Genomic DNA, 22,231 nt, shown 5'->3' on the forward strand with positions numbered 1-22,231 from the left:
AATTTATCTAAGTTTTAAAAATCATGAAAGCACCTTGTTTTCTGAACTGCTACCAATAGTACAAAGAATTTGTTAGACTGCCTCTTGGGGTAAGAACAGCTACCCCTTTTTATCTGGAAGAAGCTGTTTTACAGGTATAGCACTGTGTGTTTGGTAGCTATTGATTAGAAAGAGAATAAACATTCCACTGTTGTTCCTCAGTATGAAAAAAAAGGGAGAAATCAGCTTTTTCAGTCAAATTTCACCTGAGTGAAATCAGCTGCCATGTTGTTGTAAAGGTAGTTGAAAAACAAGTCATACCTAATTGAACAGCAGGCATTAATGTAAAAATTGACACAAGCACTGAGAAGCATTGAAATGACCATGTTTAGTGACATTTTCCAGATGATGCACTTTACCAGACCACAAAGGACAAGAATTAGGAGTTTTAACTGTTCTTGGCTTTTTTACTTTTTATGACAAAAACTAATCACAGGGTTGTGTGTGTTTGTGTGTGTGTGTGTGCATGCATTTTTTTTTTCTTAAGCTGTCTGGTACTTTCTCATAAAAGTCTGATCACTGCATACCAAAGTGTAAATACAGCAGATATTTCAGGAAGTTGCCTTTTTTTTTTTTTTTTTTTTTTAAGGAAAGACAGAGAGAAGGAAGGAAGGATAGAAGGAAGGAAGGAAGGAAGAAAGGGAAACATCTTTAAACATTTTCTTGTTTTATTGTATTCTGTTTCTCCGTTTTTGTTACATGGGCTGGGGCCGGGAATCGAACCGAGGTCCTCCGGCATAGCAGGCAAGCACTTTGCCCGCTGAGCCACCGCGGCCCGCCCAGGAAGTTGCCTTTTGTAGAAACATTTTTTTTTGGTATCGTCAATCATTTATAATATTTATATTTGAATGCGTTATACAACTGAATATTTGTGTACTGTGGTTGCTTCAAGCATGATATAGCTGACATAGTCTTCATTTATATTTGAAGAAATAGATATGATAATAATGTAAATCAGTGTTGAAGCTAAATAAATTGCATTTTGTTGCCCTATTCTGCCATTAAGAGGAGCTAAACAAATAGAAAAATGAATGGATGAAATAATTTATTTCGCTAGACTAATTTTTACTTGTATTAAACAATACCAATAATCAGATGATACCAGTGCCTTTTTTTGAGAAGTATTTTCCCCACCAAAATTATGAAAGTAATATATGTTCATGATAGAAAATTTGGGAAGTTTACTATGCATATTTCATGTATAATTGTGATGTTATCTCATGTGAATGCCCTACATTCTTCACTCCACATGACAACATAAATGTTTCCCCATATCTGAAATTTACTCTCAATAAGCAGTACCCTATTTCTTCAAAACTTGCTGATGTTATTATTTACTGATGGGAAAAATTTAATTAAAATGTCTGATTTTGCTCAGAGAGTTTATAGGACATTTGGATGGTCCAGGCCAGAGCGCATTGGAACAGATTATGTCTGGACTGAGTTATTGCCTCATATCTTTCAGCTCTTTATCCTTGATACTGGTTAAATTAATCATCTGAAGATTTTCTCTCTGAAAATGAAGAGATAATAGTGGCTTTCTCAAATGAGCAGATATCACAGATGATGATATTAAAATATTTAAGGCTTGAGCCCTCATCATTTAGGTGAAATCCAAGTTTCTGGCCATTTTTCATGGCTTTAATTCTAGACAATTATCCTTTTTTTTTTTTTTTTGAAAAATAAAACAGTACCTTTTTAAATTTGGAAATTTCTCCAAGAAGACAGTCTGCTAATATATTGATATAAAAATAAAATATTTTATTACTTTATGATGATTATTTTTATTCTTATTGCCTTGCTTTTACTGAGTATAAGATGTTTGTATCGGGGTGAGGATCCTAATTTGTTATGTGTAATTCTCTGAAGTTCATCATGGGAAATATCTGGTTTTCTTTACAAGTATGCATGTATACAAGATTTAAATATATTAAAACTATATTGTTTACAAGGATGCTTAGGTTTTGGAATCTATATAATTATCATAATAATTATATTATACTTCATGAAAAAATACGTGGAGTTAAGCTTTTTTCTTTTTTCTTTTAGCCAGATGAATTGTATTTTGAGGAAGGTGATATTATCTACATTACTGACATGGTAAGCCCAGATAACATTGTATAATATCACATATGAAGTAAAGATGTACAAAATAAGATTATTTTAAATAGCCATAATGTTTATTATTTAAATGTCTATCTGTACTGGCAATTACATAGAATTATAAATGCAAAAATCTGTTCATTTCAGCACAATTTATAATAGCATAAGATTAGAAGTAGCTTTTGTGTCCACACATAAGAAATAGTTAAATAAACTGGTATATCCACAAATGGAATATTATGCAGTTATAAAATATATGGGGGAATATCTCTACTATGGAGTACTCTCCAGTATATTCCAAGTAAATTTAAAAAAAGGTGGGGAAAAGTAGAACTAGCATGTTCCCACTTATTTAAGAAAGAGTGATATGATATGAATATACATATACCTATTTGCATGAATATAAAGTAAATTTAAGTTAAACTGTAAAACAAACTTTAAAAAACAGTTCCCTCTATGTGGGGAAAATAAAATAGGGTAAACATAGACAGAAGATAGACTTTTAAAAATATACTTAATTTTGGAGACTTGACTTCAGAGTCATAAAACTCAATTTAATTGTAAAAAAGGTAAACTCTAAAAATTAAAAGTAGAATGACTCTAATGAACCTAATTGTATCCTGTTAAGGGGCATTTAACACACGGAGAGGAACTAGTTCAAGTGACTTTAACACTCAGTAATTTGACTAAACATCTCTAGCAGAATATGTATAAAGGACAAATAGACTTCCACTTTTAAAAATCGTAAACTGTTTTCAGTCATGATGTTGTTGTGGAAGTATTGCTGTTACTGTTCTGAGATTGTTGCATGTGTCTTGTGGTTGAAAGCAGATGACTCATTAGGTTAGTGGTGTTAAGAACTGGGATTTTCAGCGAGGGAGAAAGGAGACACATGTAAAATCAGTGAGATTGAGTAAAAAAACCTCTACTCCTGCATTTGAATTGGAAGTATTAGGAGGTATTTTATCTAAAATGAAATAAAACAAAAATATTTCCTGGTTCTCGCCTTTGAAAAGCCCTAGGAAAAAAAAGAGCAACCCAGTAATAATATAATATTAATATATTATTTATATTCCCAAAGTTGTAGAGCTCCTTTGGGAAATGTCTGATACCAGGTCTGGTGCAGTAAAGGCACAAATGAGCTCAGGTACCTTGTCCAGGTACCTTGTCATTAGAAAGCAAGGAAGCTACCAAAGATGACCAAAAAGCTGCCAAAGGCCATGATGGAAAAAAGTCTTAGGAAGTAGCTTAAGAGGCTCCCACTGACCAAAGGGGGGCCAATTTGAGTATCAAGTGGGCAAGAATTCCCAACGACTGAAAAGCAACAGATGTAATTGAATCCATAAGTTCCTAATGACACTCCAAAACAAATAAACCTCACTGGTCACCCTGAGAGAATGCCAGAGAAACATTTTATCTTGAAAACTGGCCAGGAAAGATCAGCATTTACCCTCCCTTTTCTCTAGGGGCTGCACCACCCAGTAACCTGAGAGTTGATGAAGTTAAGTTTTTTTTTTTGGCTTTATTTATTTATTTTTATTAATTTTTTAATTTTTAAAAAATATATAACAACAAACAAACACAAACATTGTTAACTTATGATCATTCCATTCTACATATATAATCAGTAACTCACAATATCATCACATAGTTGCATATTTGATGAGGCTAAGTTTAAAGAGATATCCCAGGTATTTAAATTAAGAAAGAACAATAGAATTAGAATGTCTCTATTTTTGCAACCCCTGTGAAATAATGGGTCTAACTGGTGATCATCAATGGCTGCAAACGTTGTTGAAAGAGACTGTCAGACATTATGTGTTTCCTGATGGAAAAACCCAATATTATCTATAAAATAGTCTTGGCAAAAAAAGAACCTAAATCTAACATTAATTTAGAGTGTTGTAGAACTAAGTACTAATGTACAGGCAGTAGAGGACACAGAGGAATATATCTGATAGGAACACAGGGGTGCAATGAACAAAATTCAGACTGTCAGAAACTCTACAGGACAAACAACCTGGGTTTTTCGATCTATATATTGCAAGAGTGAAAAGGTGATGGAGGTGAACCTATAGATTAAAAGAGATGTAGGCAAGGCAGTCGGTCACAATGTCTGTCCTTTATTTGGATCCCAAATTATTGGGTAGTTATGACAATTTGACAGACCTATATTCTTGATGATATTGAAGAATTGTTATTGAAAAAAAATTAAGGTGTCATAATCACAATTATGTCATCTTTCAGAGATATAAAAGGAAATGTTTACAGATGAAATAATATATCTAGAATTTATTTAAAAATAAACTAGGAGGGGAGTGAAGCCCGTGGGTAGGGATACATATGAAACAAGATCGGCCATGAGTAAATGGTTCATGCGAGTAGGAAATGGGTGTATGTGGTTTCCTGATACTATTCTCTCTACTTTTGTAGATTTGAATCTTTCTATTATAAAAAGTTTTTTAAAAAATGAAGGTGATATAAAGATATCTTCCAAAAGCAGAGAATTTCTAGGACTCTGGACAAGTAAATCCTGTTATTTACATTGTCTAAATGTAATTTTTTACCTTCCGTATTAAATCTGTTTGATTTGTTTGCTTGTTGAGGTTCTGTGACAAAGCATGTTTGAAAGCAGCAGGCAGATGTGTAGGCACTTGTAATTGATAAGGGGAATGGCAAACCATGGCCAGGATGTGAGAGGCGTGGACCGGGCAGTGGACATTTTGCAGAACAGGGGACACTCTTTGAGCCAAATGGTTTTTGAAGTGATTTGAATAGAAGCTGCATTTGGTACTTTGTAATTTAACCCTTCTTTCACCAGACTGATTCTAATTGGTGGAAAGGCACTTCCAAAGGCAGGACTGGACTAATTCCGAGCAACTATGGTAAGCATCGCTGTGGTAACCCTATTCTAGCAATACCTCATTCACTCTGAAATAGCTGGCTTCCACGGCTTTTCTGCTGGTGTGGTTGGGAAACCAGCTGCTAGCCCACGGCGCTTTCTCCTCCCTGAGCTTCCTGTTAATAAAATAGTCACAGACACCAGATGTACTTGAGCCTGACTCCCAGGCTTCTGAAAATGCATCATAGCAATGTTGAAAGAAACCCATGGATTCTAAGGAAATGTTTATGGTTGCTTCATTCATCTCTTAGCCCTAATTCTTTTTCTTTTTTTCCTTCCCTAAGATTGTTTCTTAGCCCTTTCTTTTTGATGCAGTAACTCAGTCTTGTTACTTCATGTTCGGGGCAGTGATGTTCACTGGATGCTTATAATAGCAGTTTGCAGGGAGCTTAGCCTCTGCCCTGAAGCCGCTTCTAGTTGGTAGAGGAGTAAAACAGACAAAATACTTATAAAGAAACTGGCAAATGAACTGAAATGAGCACAGGATTAGTAAATAGCTGACCTGGATTTTAATCTTATTTTTGCTGCTTTTTAACAGTATGAACCTTAGTTAGGGTACTTAATCACTATCGCTGGGACTCAGTTTCCCTCTCTGTATAATAAGAGGGTTGGATTTAGATCACTTGTTAAGTTTCTTTTCAGTTTTAGCATTAGATAAGTCCTTAGACCAATAGGGCTGGTATCAGACACCAGACCCAAATTTGCACAGGGGGCTTTGAAAATTTCAAGGAAGACCCGAGTTTGCCCAAATTTCAAGGAAGACTGTAGTTTGCCCTGGTCTAAGAACAGTCCTGTTCTTGGCCAAAAAAAGACTTTAAACATTTCTACACTCCTTTAAACCTTTGAAATCCCAAATACACCTTTACTGTGCCCTTTATTTCCAGTGGAGAACTGCATCTACTGTTTTGGATTCTCTGTAACCAAGGGAGTGTCCATAACAACTCCTTAATGGTGGGAGGGAGCGGACTGAAGTAGCATTTGATCTACAGTCTTTGTTTACTCCTGTTGATTTGGGATAACAGTGAATATACCGGCTTTAGAGGGAGGGAGGTGTACTGACTGTCCTTTCTGAGTATAGGACGCAAAATATCCTTCCCTCCTACTCCCCCCTCCCCTTTGTGCACACACACATAAGGGAAACGATTATTTTCAGCTGTATTAAAAGTAGGATGTTTTACAGAATGTGAAAAGGAATACCAAATGTTTCTTTTATATTTTTTGTGACTAAGTTTTATTTTTTAAGTACTTGAGTAAACTGATGTGCAGGTCATGGCTCTGTTTGTTATTATTTGTTTATCCTTCCAATTAATTGCCTTATTGCTTGGCTTGGTTTCATGTAACACACAATAAAGCTTTTTTTAAAACAGGAAATATCAATCCAATTTCCTGCTGTGTTTTAAACAAATAAAAGTAAGGGACTGTTTGATTGAAGGTACTGACACTCCCCAAACATGATGACCCTGTTGAGTGAGCAGCTTCGGGGAACCAGTGGTTGGCATCCTCAACATGGGGTTTGTACTTTTTCTCTTCAATCTAGTGGCTGAGCAGGCAGAATCCATTGACAACCCATTGCATGAAGCTGCCAAAAGAGGTAGGTGTGTTTCTTTTTGAGCTATACAGTGCAGCAACATGCACAGAATCTAAGTATATAGTTGGATGAGTTTGGGCAGGTATATACACCCAGGTAACCCGCATGCCAGACGAGATCTAGTGCATGTCTGTCATCCCAGTTAATCCCTTTCTCCCCTAGAAACAATCCCTGTTATGACATCTGTGACCATAGAGAGATAATGTGGGATTTTACTTTAAAATGTCAGTCAACAGACACTTCTGAGTGTCTTTAGAGGCAATTACTTTCACATGGTCTGTGACTTCCAGAGCTCAGAATCTGGGCAGGGCAGAGATACATGTAGGAGATCATTAGTTTGGTGTGATGGGGCAACCTTTGAAATGTGTCTAAGTTAAACAGGCCATGGAGGCCAGAGTAATTAACTATAGGGCAGGAAGTGGAGGCTTTCTCGTGGTGCAGCACTTAGGAGAGTGTTGATGTAGTGCAGGTGTGTCCTTGGGGGGTGGGGAGGAAGGAGAGAGATCTTGGATGAGCCTGAGTAGTAGCCATGGCCACTTGATGATGGATGGGCCTTGTACCTTGGAGTTTATTCTGTAGGTTACTGGTTCTCAACTGTGGGTGATTCCTTCTGCTCAGACCTCAGGGATACTTGATAATATCTGGAGATACTCATGACTGGGGAATTGCTACTGGCATCTTTTGGATAGAGGCCAGGGATGTCACTAAACAACTTTCAATGCACAAAATAGGCCCCCACAATAAAGAATTACCTGACCCCAAATGTCAGTAGTAACCCTGCTGGAAAGCCCTGATCTAGATAATGGGGAAGTGTGGTACAGTCTCAGTGAGGTCTGTTTTTTTTTTATAATTTAAATCTTTTTAAATCTGAATATGCAAAAGGTTTAGAATTATGGTATAAGAAGTACTAAACTTATATTTTGCAGATTCTTTGTAAAATTAAGATACTTAGGGTATTAGCCTGAGAGTTTTAAATTAATAGTTATACTTTAACATATAAGAACAGCAACTTTAAGTGGGTTGTTTAATGTTTTTTTTTTCCTAGTAAGAACTGAAAATGCGTTTTAAATATGAATATAAATAGTGACTGCTTGTTCTTAGGTTTGATTTTTCCCCCCAAGTTCCATAATTTCACAAAGAAAAAATAATTTCTTTTTTAAACAGAGCAGAAATACTTTAAGTAGAACCTTTTAGGCCACTCTTTCCATTAACCTACCATTAAAAATTGATGTTAATGGTTTCCATTAATAAACTGAAGTCAAAGGGTACTATAATGAATGCATTAGCGGGAAGGCTTTAATTTAAGACTTGCTGATTAATCCGTTGCAAATGGAAATTTATGCAGGATGAAATTGATTTAAAAGCAAAACAAAACTGAAAAACCTTTCCTTGTGTTTTTAAAAATGTAAAATTCTTACAGGCAACTTGAGCTGGTTGAGAGAGTGTTTGGACAACCGAGTTGGCGTTAATGGCTTAGACAAAGCTGGAAGTACTGCCCTGTACTGGGCTTGTCACGGGGGTCACAAAGGTATTAAATTTTGTTTGTTATCATAAATGTCTGTGCTGCTGAAAATGTGTTTCACCCAGGGGAGCCAGCTTTACTAAAAGGAAAAAAAGTTCGTTATTTCTTTCAAATCCTTTAGGACATCAGCGCAAAGCTTTGTTCTTGCCAGGTCTGTGGAACAACGGGTTGCCTGTGGCCCCCCCAGCCATTGCACGGACAGATCTACCCCAGCTGAAAGAGTGCAAACTTCCTCTCCTTTCTTAGAAAAGTGACAGGAAGACAGTAGCAATATAAAAACAAAACCAGTATCTAATCTTGCAGAAGAAAGGGGCAGAATTGGCTTTTCTGGTTAGCTTCTTCCAAGATAAGGTTTTATCATTTCCTTTTAAAGCTTAGGGCAAATGATTAGATTGATGAGAAAGGCAGTCTGGTTGGGTCCGTTTGCTTAAGTTGATACTGACTGTTATAGCCAATAATAATGACAAAGTGAATTTCTACATGCTGTATCAGCCTCGCCCTACCACATATACACTCTCACACACAAAACCCAACAACTCAGATCAAAGAACCCAACAAATTAAATAGCACAACCAAAGGAATATTTTATGACTATTTCCCAAAAGAAGCCTGTCTTATTTTAGCTAATGATACAAGTTAGTTGTATGAATACTAAATATCAAAATGAATGCAAACATATTTCTAAAATAGATGTCATATGGTAATGCAGATGCCAAGAGTGTTTGGGGAGGAAAAAAACCTTTTCCCTAAATAATTCTACTTTTTAGTTCCTTAAGTTTTTCTGCTTACATATTTTTTGAAAAATTTGTGACAAGAATTTTCTCTCAGTGATTGAAGTTGAAGTTCTGCTTAGAATCCAGTGTTTTAAAATTATTATACCTAATTTTGTTAGGCTTTTACTTAAAAAAAATGCAATTTTATTGTGATATAGTATATATTCACACACCAGATAATCATCCAGATTATACAATCAGTGGTTCACAGTATCATCATATAGCTGTGTACTTGTCATCACAGTCAATTTTTGAACATTTTCATTACTCCAAAAAAATAAAAATAAGAATAAAAAGAAAAGTAAAAAAGAACACCTAAGACACCCCATACCTCCTCACCCCCTATTATTTATTTATTCTTTGTCTTTTTTTTCTTATTCATCTGTCCATACACTGCATAAAGGGAGTGTCAATCACAAGTTTTTCACAATCACATGGTCACACCTTAAAAGCGCTATAGTTATTCAATCATCTTTAAGATTCAAGGCAATTGGATTACATTTCAGCAGTTTCAGTTATTTCCCTCTGGCTACTCTAATACACCAAAAACTGAAAGGGAATATCTATATAATACTTAAGGATAACCTCCAGAATGACCGCTCAACTTTATTTGAACCTCTTAACTGTATTTGAAATCTCTCAGTCACTGAAATTTTATTTTGTTTCATTTCTCTTCCCACTTTTGGTTAAAAAGGCTTTCTCACTCCCATGATGCCAGAGGGCCAGGCTCATCCCCTGGAGTCAGGTCCCACATTGCCAGGGAGATTTACACCCCTGGGAGTCATGTCTCATGTAGTGGGGAGGCCAGTGAGTTCACCTATGGAGTTGGCTTAGTGAGAGAAGCCACATCTGAGCAGCAAAAGAGGTTCTCTGGGGATGACTCTTAGGCATAACTATAAGTATGCTTAGCTTCTCCTTTGTAGGAATAAGTTTCGTAAGGGCAAGCCCCAAGATCAAGGGCCTGGCTCATCAAATTGGCAGTCCCCTATGCTTGCGAGAATATCAGATCTTTCCCAAGTGAGAAAGTTTAATATTTCCACGTTTTCCCCCAGTGCCTCCAGGAGACTTTGCAAATACTTCATAATCTTCTGCCCAATTTACTCTGGGATGTATCAGGGCATCCCACCAGCTGTCCAAGCCAACAAGGTCTCACTCCCTCTTCAAGGTTCCATGTAATTATGGTGTTTAAGTAAGCTGACCATACAAGTTAAATTAGATAGTGTGTTACAGGAAATATCAATTTTGCAGCAAATAAACATCTCTTCCTTTGGTCTCACGCAGAAGTTGACGTTTTAAAATATAGTCAGTATCATCCTTTACCCTTTAATCTGATTTACTTTAGTCCTGTCTGGATCAGCTTCATTCATATCTCTAATTGAAGTCTGATCTCTTTTTCATTGTTTTTAAAAGTTGGCGTATGGGGTAATGCTGACTGTCATAGCTGCAGAGTTCTGAGTCTCAGGTGTCACACAATTACTCGGAGTTCCAGGGAACTACCAGGTTATACACAAAGAGTTCAGCATCTCAGAATTTAGAAATAACCATTCCAACTCAGAAATATATGTGACTGCTGTAAGAGCTTACAATCTAGGCACCTTTACAACAGGCCCCCCACCTGATAACCTGATAATCAAATTCAGTTCTCTGAGTTTGCTCTTTATAGTGAGTCCGTATTGGTGAGGTGAAACGATTTGTCTTTTCGTTTCTGGCTTATTTCATTCAGCACACTGTTCTCAGGGTTCATTCACCTCATTGCATGCCTCATGACTTCATGCCTTCTTGCAGGCTTTTACTTTTAATTCTTAAAAAATGTCTTTTCTATTTGAATTTCAGATATAGTGGAAATGCTATTTACTCAGCCGAATATTGAGCTGAACCAACAGGTGAGATTGCTAACACTGAAATCATTTAATACAACTGTCTTGTTCTCTTTAGTATAGGGTAGCAACGGGCATGGAAAATTTTTATTGTTTTGAAATGAACTTTTTGCATTTTTAAAATAAAATTTTTAATAAAAATACCAAGAGCATTTAGTTTAAAAATTAGTATTGTATTAAAATTGAGATTATCCAAAGCTCACATGGTCTACCCCAGCCCTCCTCACATCCTATAACTTTTAGCTATTTCTTCTTGTAACTTACCTCCATGTTACTCAGTAACATGCTTATGGAGCTGTCTCATAATTCATCAACTTCAGATATATTTTCGGCTTCCTATTTGACTGGTGAAGATTGAAGTTTGTCAAGTACCACAGCCATCATTATTCCAGCATCAGCTTTTCCTCCTCTGATCCCCCTTATATAGTTGTATCAGTTTTTGGTCATATTACTATATAGTATTTACATTATTATGGCTGTTTAAATTTTATTCAGTGCTAAACCAAGCAATCTATTATATTCCTTCCTTATATAACTTTTTTTTGTTTCTGTACTTAATTATTGACTTTTACTTAGGTTTTCTTGTGACTCTGTTAAGATTTCCTGTGCTATTTATACGCTCTTAATGTATCTTTCCAAAATGTATCTAATAGTCAATTACTTTCTTCTTTGATACTGGAATTTTACTTCTTGGAGCTGTCCATCCTCTCCCTCCTGTCTGCACGAGTTACTGTCTACTGCCCTTTGCTGTCTTCCTTGGAATCCCCTTTCCCTCTCTTCTGTGTTGGAGTTCCTCTTTGGATCCCATATCTTCCTTTTGATTTACTCCTTTGTTTTGTTAGAGCACATTTTCTAGTAGGTTCCTGAGAAAGCAGGGCATGGGATTGATTATTTGTCTGATCAGAATTCTAGGTTGAAAAGCATTTCCCTCAGAATTTTGAAAGCATGGCTCCATGGTGTTCCAGTTTCCAGGGTTAGTTTTGAGAAGTTTGATGCCATTTTGATCCCTATTCTTTTATATATGATTTGCTTTTTCTTTCTCAGGGTCTTCGCTTTATCCTTGTTATCTTAAAATTTCACAACAGGGTGCCTTAGTGTAGGTCTTCTCCCAATGATTATGGTGAACTCTTTCAGCCTGGAAGATCACCATGGGCTTTTTTTTTTTTTTAATTGCTGTTTTTTAGAAAATTTTATAGGAAATATTACCATTTTCTTTGCTTTTAGTTTCTGGAATGTCTATTAGTAGGAAGTTAGAACTCTTGGATTGAACCTCCAATTATTTTAGTTCTTCTCAGAAATTTTCTCACCTTTATCTTTATGTTTTGTTTTGGCTATCTTTTTAAATTCCCAGGAGCTCTGTATTAGTTTGCTATTGCTGCATAACAAATTTTCACAAACTCGCCCTTTCTGTTGGTGAGAATTCCAGGCATGATATAGCTGGATTATCTGCTTAAAGTCTCAGAGGTTGCAATCACGGCGCTGGCCAGGACTCGTTCTCATCTGGGATTTAGGTTCACTCCCGAGCTCATTGCGGTTGTTGGTGGAATTCAGTTTCTTGTGCCTGCAGGACTGAGGCCCTCAGCTTCTGGAGGTCGACCCACTCCAAAGATAGTTTAGAACATGGCTGTTTGCTTTCTTCTTTAGGGCTAGTAGGAGCTCATCAGTATGATGCTTCACCTCCTTTCTCTAGTAGATTTTCTGGTAGGTCAGGTCTACCCAGGATTATCTCCCTTTAGATGAACTCAAAATCAACTGATTAGAAATTTTACTCATGGGGATGATATCCTGTTTTTAGTCACTAGTTCCACCCTTACACAAGGGGTGAGGCAATCATGCAGGCCATGAATAGCAAGGAGCAGGAATCTCAAGGGTCATCTTAGAATTCTGTCCATCACAAGCGCTTTCTTTTACTCTGATTGTTCCTTTTAACTAGCATCTTTTTCTTATTTAATGATGGAATATCATCTTGTAGCTCTTTGCTATATTATGTTTTTTAAAACAAATTTTCTTCTGTTCGTTGTTCTTTGCCTTTTCTTCTGAGATCCAATTGTTTTGTTTGTCCTGGTCTTTGCTCAAATATTGGAGGCTTTCCTTAAATACCTGGTATCTTTGGCTATCCAAAGCTCCTTGAAGTGGTGAGGTCCTGCTTACCACCCTACCTGGTGAGGCAGCTGTGAGAGGAGTTTTACTGTTCAGTTTGTAGGTTTTTACCCAAACCCCTGTTTTTAGTTCCATACCTTATTGCTACATTCTCTTATACTAAATGTCTATGAGCTTGGAACCTATCTGATTAATTTCTTGACAGGTAATTCTATACCATTGTTCTAGTTTGCTAGCTGCTGGAATGCAACACACCAGAGACGGATTGGCTTTTAATAAAAGGGGATTTATTTTGTTGGTTCTTCAGAGGAAAGGCAGCTAACTTTCCACTGAGGTTCTTTCTTACGTGGAAGGCACAGGATGGTCTCTGCTGGTCTTCTCTCCAGGCCCCTGGGTTCCAAAACTTTCCCCTGGGTGATTTCTTTCTCTATCTCCAAGGGCCCGGGCTGAGCTGCAAGTGCTGAGATGAGGAATGCCAAGCTGCTAGGCTGTGCTACATTGCGTTCTCTCATTTAAGCACAAGCCAATTAAGTTAAACGTCACTCATTGCAGCAGACACGCCTCCTAGCCGACTGCAGATGTAATTAGCAACAGATGAGATTCACCTACCATTGGCTCATGTCCACAGCAACAGAACTAGGTGCTTTCACCTGGCCAAGTTGACAACTGAATCTAACTACCACAACCATCTTTACTGGGCCATCTGACAGCAAGGGTAGAGGAAGATGTTATGGGGTGCTGGAATTCCAGTTACTTCTTATAAACATTTTCAACTAGTACCTCTGCTTCACCCTTGTTAAAGTTTCCCAGCTGCAATCACAAATCCCATGAAATGGGTTGGTTTAAACAACAAGAATTTTTTGGCTCATGATATCAGAGGCAAGAAGTCCAAATCTGGTATGTCAGTGTCATGGTGCTTTCTCCCTGGAGACTGGCCTTCTGGGGCTGGTTGCCAGCCATTCTCGAGTCCCTGGCTTTTCCATCATATGGCAATGCAGAAGGTGGCAGCTTCTCTTTTTCTCTTCTGCGTTCTGTGGCCTTCCACCTTCTGGTCCTCCATCTGGCTTTTTCTTCATAAATCCTCCAGTAATGTGATTCAGTTGGGCCATACCTCAATTAAAAATAACATCTTCCAAAGGTCCTATTTATAATGGGTTCACATCCACAAGAATGGATTAAGATTTAGAACATGACTTTTTCTAAGGCACATCATTTAATCTACCGCAGCCTTCATACCACATTCCTGCCCCAGTGTTTGCAGGAATCCCCAGTTCCTAATTCTTGCTGGGTTTCCATAGAGGCAAATCTGTTTGGTTCTTTCTGGTGTCGCCCTCTGCTAGCCTCCACTTTTCAGTTTATGCTTTGCTGAGTTAGCTTCTACACCTCTGTGTCCTTCCATCTTCCAAAAATGTTTCATCTCTTGACTCTTTCTTTGGAATTTTATATGACTTTATATATTTATTCTCATTCTAAGTTTAATTAGGTTAAGTCTGAATAAATGTGTGTTTTCAGTCTACCCACTATTTTTTAAATGCTACTTTCTCTTTTTTTCTTCTAGAACAAGTTGGGAGACACAGCTTTACATGCTGCTGCGTGGAAGGGCTATGCAGATATTGTCCAGTTGCTTCTGGCAAAAGGTAAAATTTGTGCTTGAGTTTATCTGGTCTTTTGCTTAGCCTGAAAACTAATCTACATCGAATTATTTCACTTGAAATAGTAGGAAGAATAACAGGCCCCCGTATGTTAAAACTGAAATTTTAACCTCTACTTTGTATCACACAGTTGATATGAGAAGATGAGGTTATTGGAGTTATTTGGTTATCAGTTATAACCTTGGTAAGCTTTAAAAATAAATATGTTGCTTCTTTTTTTTTTTTTTTAGTAAGAACTTACTGTGCATTTCTGCATGATTAAAGGACTGTAGAAGGAGGTGGTGTGTGTATGGGAGAGATCCTCTGTGAGAAAGATATCTAGGCAAAGTTCTGAGGTCCTTGTCCTCATAGGAAGTCTTTATAGATAAGAAATAATGACTGTGGCTGTATTTTCCTGCCTTGAACTGAGCCAATGCTAGATGTACAGAGAGTAAGAGTATGTATATTCCCTGCCATTATACAAGTCAGAGGGAACAAGTGACATTAAGGTCTGACCATCCATCCATCCATTTGACCCACAGATATGAATTAACCCTTAAAAAGGGCCAGATGCATCATAGGGTGCACCTGATCCCATACCACACCCTGGAGTTGGATGTAACTATAATATAGGAAATTTGAGCCCCCTGGGGTACAAGTCCCTTGGATGGACTGTTGTTAGGGCTCCTGTTGTTTCTGAGAAACAACATGAGGTCTTTCAGAGAAGATGTTTTTGATTTTAAGTATGTTGATGATGTAAGTGCTAAGTCTAAAAAGGTCAGACACCATGAGAACCACTACTGTGCCCCCGAAGAGTTCTGCCTACAGCTGTGTCATCTAATGTGGAGGCCACTGGCTACTGGTGCTCCTGAGCCCTTGAAATGAGGCTAGTCTAAATTGAGATGTCAGTGCAAAGTTCGTGGCAGGTTACTAAGGCTTACTGAAAAAACAGAACATGAAATTTTTATATTGATTTTTATATTGATCACTGTTAATGTGATGACATTTTTTTATATAGTGGATTAAATAAAATGCATTATAAGTATTAGTTTTACATTTTGAAAATTTGGCTACAAGAAAATTTAAAATTACATATATGGCTCATATTTGTGACTCACGTTGTACTTCTATTAGACAATGCTGGTCAAGAAGGACAGAGGAAATGGTTGGTTTCTTCTCTAGCATCACTGTCTCAAAATGTGCCACCTTGACAGAAATTATGCAAATGAGCATTAGAATATCATTTAATGTGAGATATGACTAGTCCCAGAACTGTTAACCCTCAGTAGTCTTTGACCTAAAGCACACTAAGAGAATGAGATTTTACAGGGGTTGTTGCAAAGAAATTGGCACTCTCGTACACTGTGGCAAAAAGTATACATTGGTGAAGCCTTCTTGAAAAGCAATGTGACAGTAACTAGCAGAATAAAAAATGCACATATCCTTACATTCAGCATCACTTCTAGGAAACTTCTAGAAGTATAGAAGAATATATATGAACCAGCGTCGTTCAAGGAAGTCCCTGAAGTATTTGTTTGTGACATTGAAAATTAGAACCAGCCTAAGTGCCCATCAACAGAGGGGTGTTAAATAAATTTTGGAATAGCCACAAAATGGAATACTCATAAACATTTATATATTACTTTTTAAAAAATTACAGAAAAACAATATAGTATGATTTTATGCATACGTACATGTATGAATCCATTGATGCAGAAAATCACACCAACTTGCTGAGAATGGTTTCCTTTGGGGGTAGGTGGGAGGAAATGGGGGAAGGAAGGGAGTTTGCTGGGGATGAAATGGGACTTACACTTCTGGTTCAGCATACTTTTGTATTGTTGACTCCTTTACGATGGAGCATATTCATTAATTCTTATGTGTTTTTTTAACACCAGAAAGACCGAGTAAAAAGTGGGTAGAAGTTGGAATACAGGAATGATGAATTGCCCCTAGGTTTTATTGGGTTGTCAGACTGTTAATTCACCTGAGCATATACTTATATACATAAACTCATCAGTTCCCCTCAGGTTCATCCCAACTGGTCTTTTCTCGACCCTGTTGAGCAGAAATAGAAGAGGCAGAGGGCATATTGAATGTAATCTCCAAATTCTCATGTAATCATTGGGGTCTAGCTGATGATTTAGAATTTACCAAAATGTGTTATATTCACTGAAAGTTCACGTGCAATTCTGTAGGGATGCTAAGGGAAACGCTTTGTTTTAAAGTAAGCATAATTTTCACATATGCAGCAACACATGTGCTCCTTGATGAAAGAGACTAAATCTATTATTACGGCCTCTTTTACTGTTTTGAGAAAGTTTACTTCTGGGCCAGATTTGCTCTCTATTTGGCATGAAAGACATGCTGGAAGGGTGTGATTATTTCTGGTGGGAAGAGTATTGGCTGACTATTTTATTTTCAGAAATGCCTCATTTGCTTCTTTTGTGTTGGGAAAGGTGCGAGAATAGACCTAAGAAACAATGAGAAAAAGCTGGCCCTGGACATGGCTACTAACGCTGCGTGTGCATCTCTCCTCAAAAAGAAACAAGGAACAGGTATTTGGTTTTAATCTTCCTTTCTCCGCTGTTGCTTTCATGACTGAGATTTATCTTAATTTAGTACTGGGGAACACAACTCCTTGATAATCTCTTTAGGTGATTCTGAACTTTGATTTTATATCCTTGGTCTAAATCAGAGTCTTCAAAATAGGATACCCTCAAGCAAACAGAAATTTGAAGAGAGACCTGGATCTTTCACTATTTTTTGTTTGTTTCTTTTGCTCCTTGCGATCAGGTTCTAACCACCTTGATTTCCATTACAGCCCTCATCCAGAACCCTGGTCTCCATTTCCTTGTTTCAGATATGTATCTCTAAGCAGTTCTCTCTCTCTAAAATGTTTTTAAAGTTCCACTTTCAGCAATACCATGATTATATTTTGGTTTTATCTAAAATGAGGGTTATCAATGAACTTTATCAAAATTATTCTCGATTTTGTTAAACATCTTGGTGTCCATTCATAGTACCTTGGATGACTTTTAAAACTCATTTTTAAAGACACAAAATAGCTATCCATGTGGGAGAATAAGTTTGGAAAAAAAAAAGGAAAGTTTGCATGGTTGTTTTGAAAGAAAGGGGGTTAAGCACACTGACTTCATTCATGATTACTACTGAGACTGGCTATTTATTTGATCTTTGGGTCTACACTGGAAGACCTCAGTATGCACCTATTGAACGTGTCTCTGCTTGATTCATTCTAACGTGGTGATTCTTGAAAGATGTGCTGGGAGGGTGTCCCTTAAACTCTGCTTTTCTTCTCTTCCTGTCCACCTCTCCTTTTTCCCTTCCCCATTCTCCACTGGTCTCTGGTCCATGGGACACCCAGAGAGGCAGAAATAAAAAAGGAAAAGAAATTTTGGTGGGAAGGGATATTAAATCCCTTTGTTTTTTCACTTCTCAAGCCTTACTCTATTATCTTGTGTTTGATACCCTAAGACCACTTTGAAGCATAAGCCAGTAATTGATACTTTATGCCATCATTTTCTAGGAAAAATAGATTAGTATAATGAAGGACTCATGTTTTGCTGATCTTTTGCATTGCTACTCATCATTTTATAGTCCAAAGTTAAGACTGACTCATGTGGACCTGTGTTGATGAAAAATTACCAAAATAACTTTTCAGAAAACAAATTTCCATTATTGGAGCTAAGTGCATTGGTTTCCATTTTAACTTGAGGCATTATTGCTTTCCAAGTCCTCAAATTTATGTAATGGGATCCTGACTGCTTTTCTGTTTTTTATTGTTTTAATTGAATTCCCAGTAATTTTCAAATCTTTGAAAAATTGATTTCTCCCTCAGGTGTATTTTCTTGTTTTATTAGAAGAAGCAATGTTATGCTGTCCTTCCTCCACTCCTATGAGTGGAATCAACAAAATAAAATGAGCCTCTGGTCGCTTGCTTTCTAAAGGCAGTCTCCCTCTCTTTCGGGCTTCCCAGAATTATCGTCCTTCCTATCATCAAATTCCCATCACAGCCCTTCTCAGGATTCTATTGTTCCTTTTATCTGTTCCACGTACATCTTAGTTCCAGATTTTAATTTTTTTTTTTTTTTAACTTTGGTTCAGCTGTAGCGTGAACCAGTAATCACTTTGGGAGTCTCTTATTATTTAAGCCAAGAACACTCAGAGCAAGTCTTTCTTTAAAATAATTAGTCATACACAGTTGGATATAGGTTCTACTAAGTGGGTGAGAAAGTGTTTATCAGCTAAGTACTTATCAGCTCCATTTTGACCGAGAAGCTCTATTTGTAGCTATGTGGAAGAGATACTTTTGCTTAAGGTCTGCTTCTTCCTACTTCTTGCCGCCTTGGGTCAGTCAGGAAGTAGGACTCTGGCCTAACATCCTTTCTCTGCCAGTGGCTTCCTGCATGTATGCGGCCTCCCTTTAGAGAATTGTGGCTGAAAAATAAGATTTCTAACGTGGCACAGCTTATGACTGTCTTGTACATACTATGAACTTGGTCATGAGAAGAAAGGAAAATGCCAAACCCTCTCAGACCCCAGAGAGCTGCACTTTCTCCCTTTTCCTTTAACCATTTTTCTAAACCAGTAATGAAAGAAAAGAAAAGGAAAAGATCAACTACAGTATTATTTCCATGTCTAAAAACTACTAATAATTCCTTAATGTCATCAAGTTGTTGTCATTATCCAAATTTCCCAATTTTCTCATATGCGTTTATTCTTCATTTATTTGGTTACAGTTTTTTTTAATCAGGGTCCAAATAAGGTCAGTTTGTGATTGGTAGATGTGCCTCTTACTTTTCCTTTAAATCAGTGTTTCCTCTCCTTCTCTTCATCCTTCTTTATTTTTAAACTTGCAATTTGTTTATTAAAGAAAATGGGTCAGTTGGCCTGTAAATTCCCAGTCTGGACTTTGCTGATTGCATTCCTGTGGTGGTGGTTATCACATTCCTTTGTCATCTGTATTTTTTGTCCATTGGTGTTAGATCTAGAGGCGTCACCAGATTCAGGGTTTGTCTGTCTGTCTATCAGTCATCTATCTTCGGTATAAAAAAGAATACTTCATATAGAATATTATGTTGTACTATCAGAGGCATATAATATCTGGTTGTCACTTTTCCTGTAATGTTACCATTCGTTGATGATCATTATCTCGACCCATTATTATTTCCCTGTTGGTTGTGAAATGGTGACATTCCAATTCTGTCACTTCTTTTCCAGTAATTAGCAAGAGTATTCTATAAAAAAAAATCTTCTCTCATCAATTCTTTGGCTACCCAGAGTTATAATTGATATAACAGAGGTAGGATAAATGCTTGATTTTTGTCCTTTATCTAAGAATTTTCAAAATAATTACTTGGTTCTCTATCATTTTCCATAAAGGACCAATGGGTTCTTTTTGGTATATTTGAAACATTCAGTGGATTTTCGTCCATTCCGTTATAGGTAGTATCCTGATTGATAGCCCTTCTTTAGCTAGTGGAAACCTCTTTAGGTTGGATCCTGAACCTTTCAACATGGTCCTAGTAATCTTTGAGCCGATTCTTGCTTTATGGTATGACAGGAGGTTCCAGGTCCATCTTTTACATTTCCTGCCCTGGACCTGGAATCAATCATTTCTCCAGTGAGCCTTGGGGATATGGTATTTAGAGGCATGACCTGGGTGCTGTAACATACATTAATTGAGGTGCAGCTGGGTGCCTGGACTTATATTCCAGTTTTCCCCCTAAAATTATACCTAGGTTAAAATTATTGTTACTATTTTTTTTATTAACTTTTCTTATAGGAAATTGATTAGAGAGTTAAATAGGTGAACAGTTAAAGATTAGATGTCTTCCTGTTGAACCCTGCCTGAGGTTGATTTGACATTCGGATGGAGGTCATTGCTTTCCATGTAAAAAGCTTTTATTTTTCATTTCACTTCTTTCTGTTGCTTCCGAGTGTACTTTATTTGACTGTGTTTTCCAAAATGAAACTGAAGCTCCTTTGTTTTCATGCTCTTTCTTTTCCTCTTCCCCTCCTCATCAGTTATGTACCCAGTGACCTTGCCTTCAGGTAAGGCTTGGACAGGCAGAAGCCCTGTGTGTACTTGTCACTGCTGGAGAGGTGGTTGGAAGCACTTGATCAGAATGGAGTGGCTCGTGGCAGGTTACATGTTGGTCACAGTGCATGTGGCTGGTTGCTTTCTATTGGGGATAAAGTAATGGCATTTAAGCACCATGCACTTTACTTTTTTGCACGTTGGAGAAATATACAGACAATTGTGTGTCAGCCACTGTTGCTGCAGAAATTCAGCAGTTAGGCTGAAAAGCGAATGTGAGAAATGATCCTTAGGGAAAGTACACAATGCCTGGGTCCGGAGGGAAGGTTATGATTTGTCGAATTGTCAAGAGCTTTGAAAGTGAAAAAGAAAATCCAAGCAGCTTTGGTAATTTTTCTGTTTTGCTTTTCCCCCTTTTCCTTTTAGATGCAGTTCGAACATTAAGCAATGCTGAGGACTATCTCGACGATGAAGATTCCGATTGAGTCCCTTCTGGAGCTTTGAGATCTAAACTTCTGTTGCTTTTGCCATTCCAAAAACCTTGTCTTTGCCAGAAGAGTGTTGGTAACTGTAAAAAAAAAAAAAAGTATCTATGAACATGGCAGTATTGCACTGTGTTTGAGTAGAATGTATAAGTGAATGGTTCTCACCTTTGCTTTGCCAATAAGTGACTGGATACTTCTCTGTATAAAGTGCATTTATGTTCACCAGAGTAGAACAAGAAGAGATTATTTCTATTTATCAAGCTAAAAGAACTTTAAGAATGTTTTGCCTTTAAAAAAAAAATCAGGTTTTTTTTTTTTAGTTAAAATTCTTTACCTCAAGGATTGAGATATTTTTAATGGATTTTCAAGGGAGAAATGCTTATTATAATAATAAACTTAACAGAAAATCGTCAGCTCTTCTGACAAAAAATAAACATTTTAAGATACTTTGTTCCTTCTGTCTGTTTTTGTGCTGTCATTCATTGCTAGTAAATAAAAAACCTTTTTATATTTATATTTAGGTAAGGACTTATTTTACCTTATTTTTTGAATTATATTTTATATTTATTAGCACAAGAATATTGCAATAGCCAAATTTCTTACATCTACTTTGATTAAAGTTAATGATAATCATTGAGAAGATACATTTTTAATAAAATAAATAGCTTTAAAAATGACTACGATACTTTGAATTTTATCTCCAAGTTTGTGTGTAGAGTAAAGAAACCCAGCGGCTCATTAAGATTTGCTTAAAGTTTGAAAGGTTAAAAAAGTTGACTTTCCTCTCATGGATGATTTCATAGTCTTTCATATGTAGTAGCCAGGAGAACTTCAAATTTTTCATATTGTTTTTCACTCTGATAACACTTGTTTTCTCTACCTTATGATGATTTCAATTCATTTGTAAAAGACAAAAGAACAAAAATCCCAACATATCCCTGTAATGAGCATTACAGGGATCCTTCTGTAGTACTGCAGTGACCCTTAACTTGAGGTCCTACCTTTGTACCACTACAGAGACGGTATTAAAAATGACGTGGGCATTGGAATTCACCTAGAGTCTAGGCCCTGAGCTCAGAAGTGTATTTTGCAAGATGGTATCGATGGTAATTTCAAAAAACACATTGGTGAAGAGGAGGAAATGTCTGAA

The 22,231-nt window shown here is 36.9% G+C and overlaps 1 protein-coding gene across 1 annotated transcript in view; it reads left to right on the top strand.

Annotated features, from left to right (window-relative positions):
• The window catches only part of OSTF1 (osteoclast stimulating factor 1), a 49,261-nt gene extending 27,733 nt beyond the window's left edge, over positions 1-21,528 (top strand). Inside the window, exons 3-10 of the mRNA XM_077148444.1 lie at positions 2,089-2,139; positions 4,964-5,027; positions 6,582-6,635; positions 8,053-8,160; positions 10,761-10,810; positions 14,463-14,541; positions 16,995-17,093; positions 21,023-21,528. Coding sequence (XP_077004559.1) covers positions 2,089-2,139; positions 4,964-5,027; positions 6,582-6,635; positions 8,053-8,160; positions 10,761-10,810; positions 14,463-14,541; positions 16,995-17,093; positions 21,023-21,081 — 564 coding nt within the window. The 3' untranslated portion in view covers positions 21,082-21,528. The remainder of the gene's footprint in view (positions 1-2,088; positions 2,140-4,963; positions 5,028-6,581; positions 6,636-8,052; positions 8,161-10,760; positions 10,811-14,462; positions 14,542-16,994; positions 17,094-21,022) is intronic.
• Positions 21,529-22,231: the final 703 nt, after the last annotated feature.

This window comes from Tamandua tetradactyla, chromosome 2, assembly GCF_023851605.1.
Source record: "Tamandua tetradactyla isolate mTamTet1 chromosome 2, mTamTet1.pri, whole genome shotgun sequence".
NCBI classification, from domain to species: domain Eukaryota; kingdom Metazoa; phylum Chordata; class Mammalia; order Pilosa; family Myrmecophagidae; genus Tamandua; species Tamandua tetradactyla.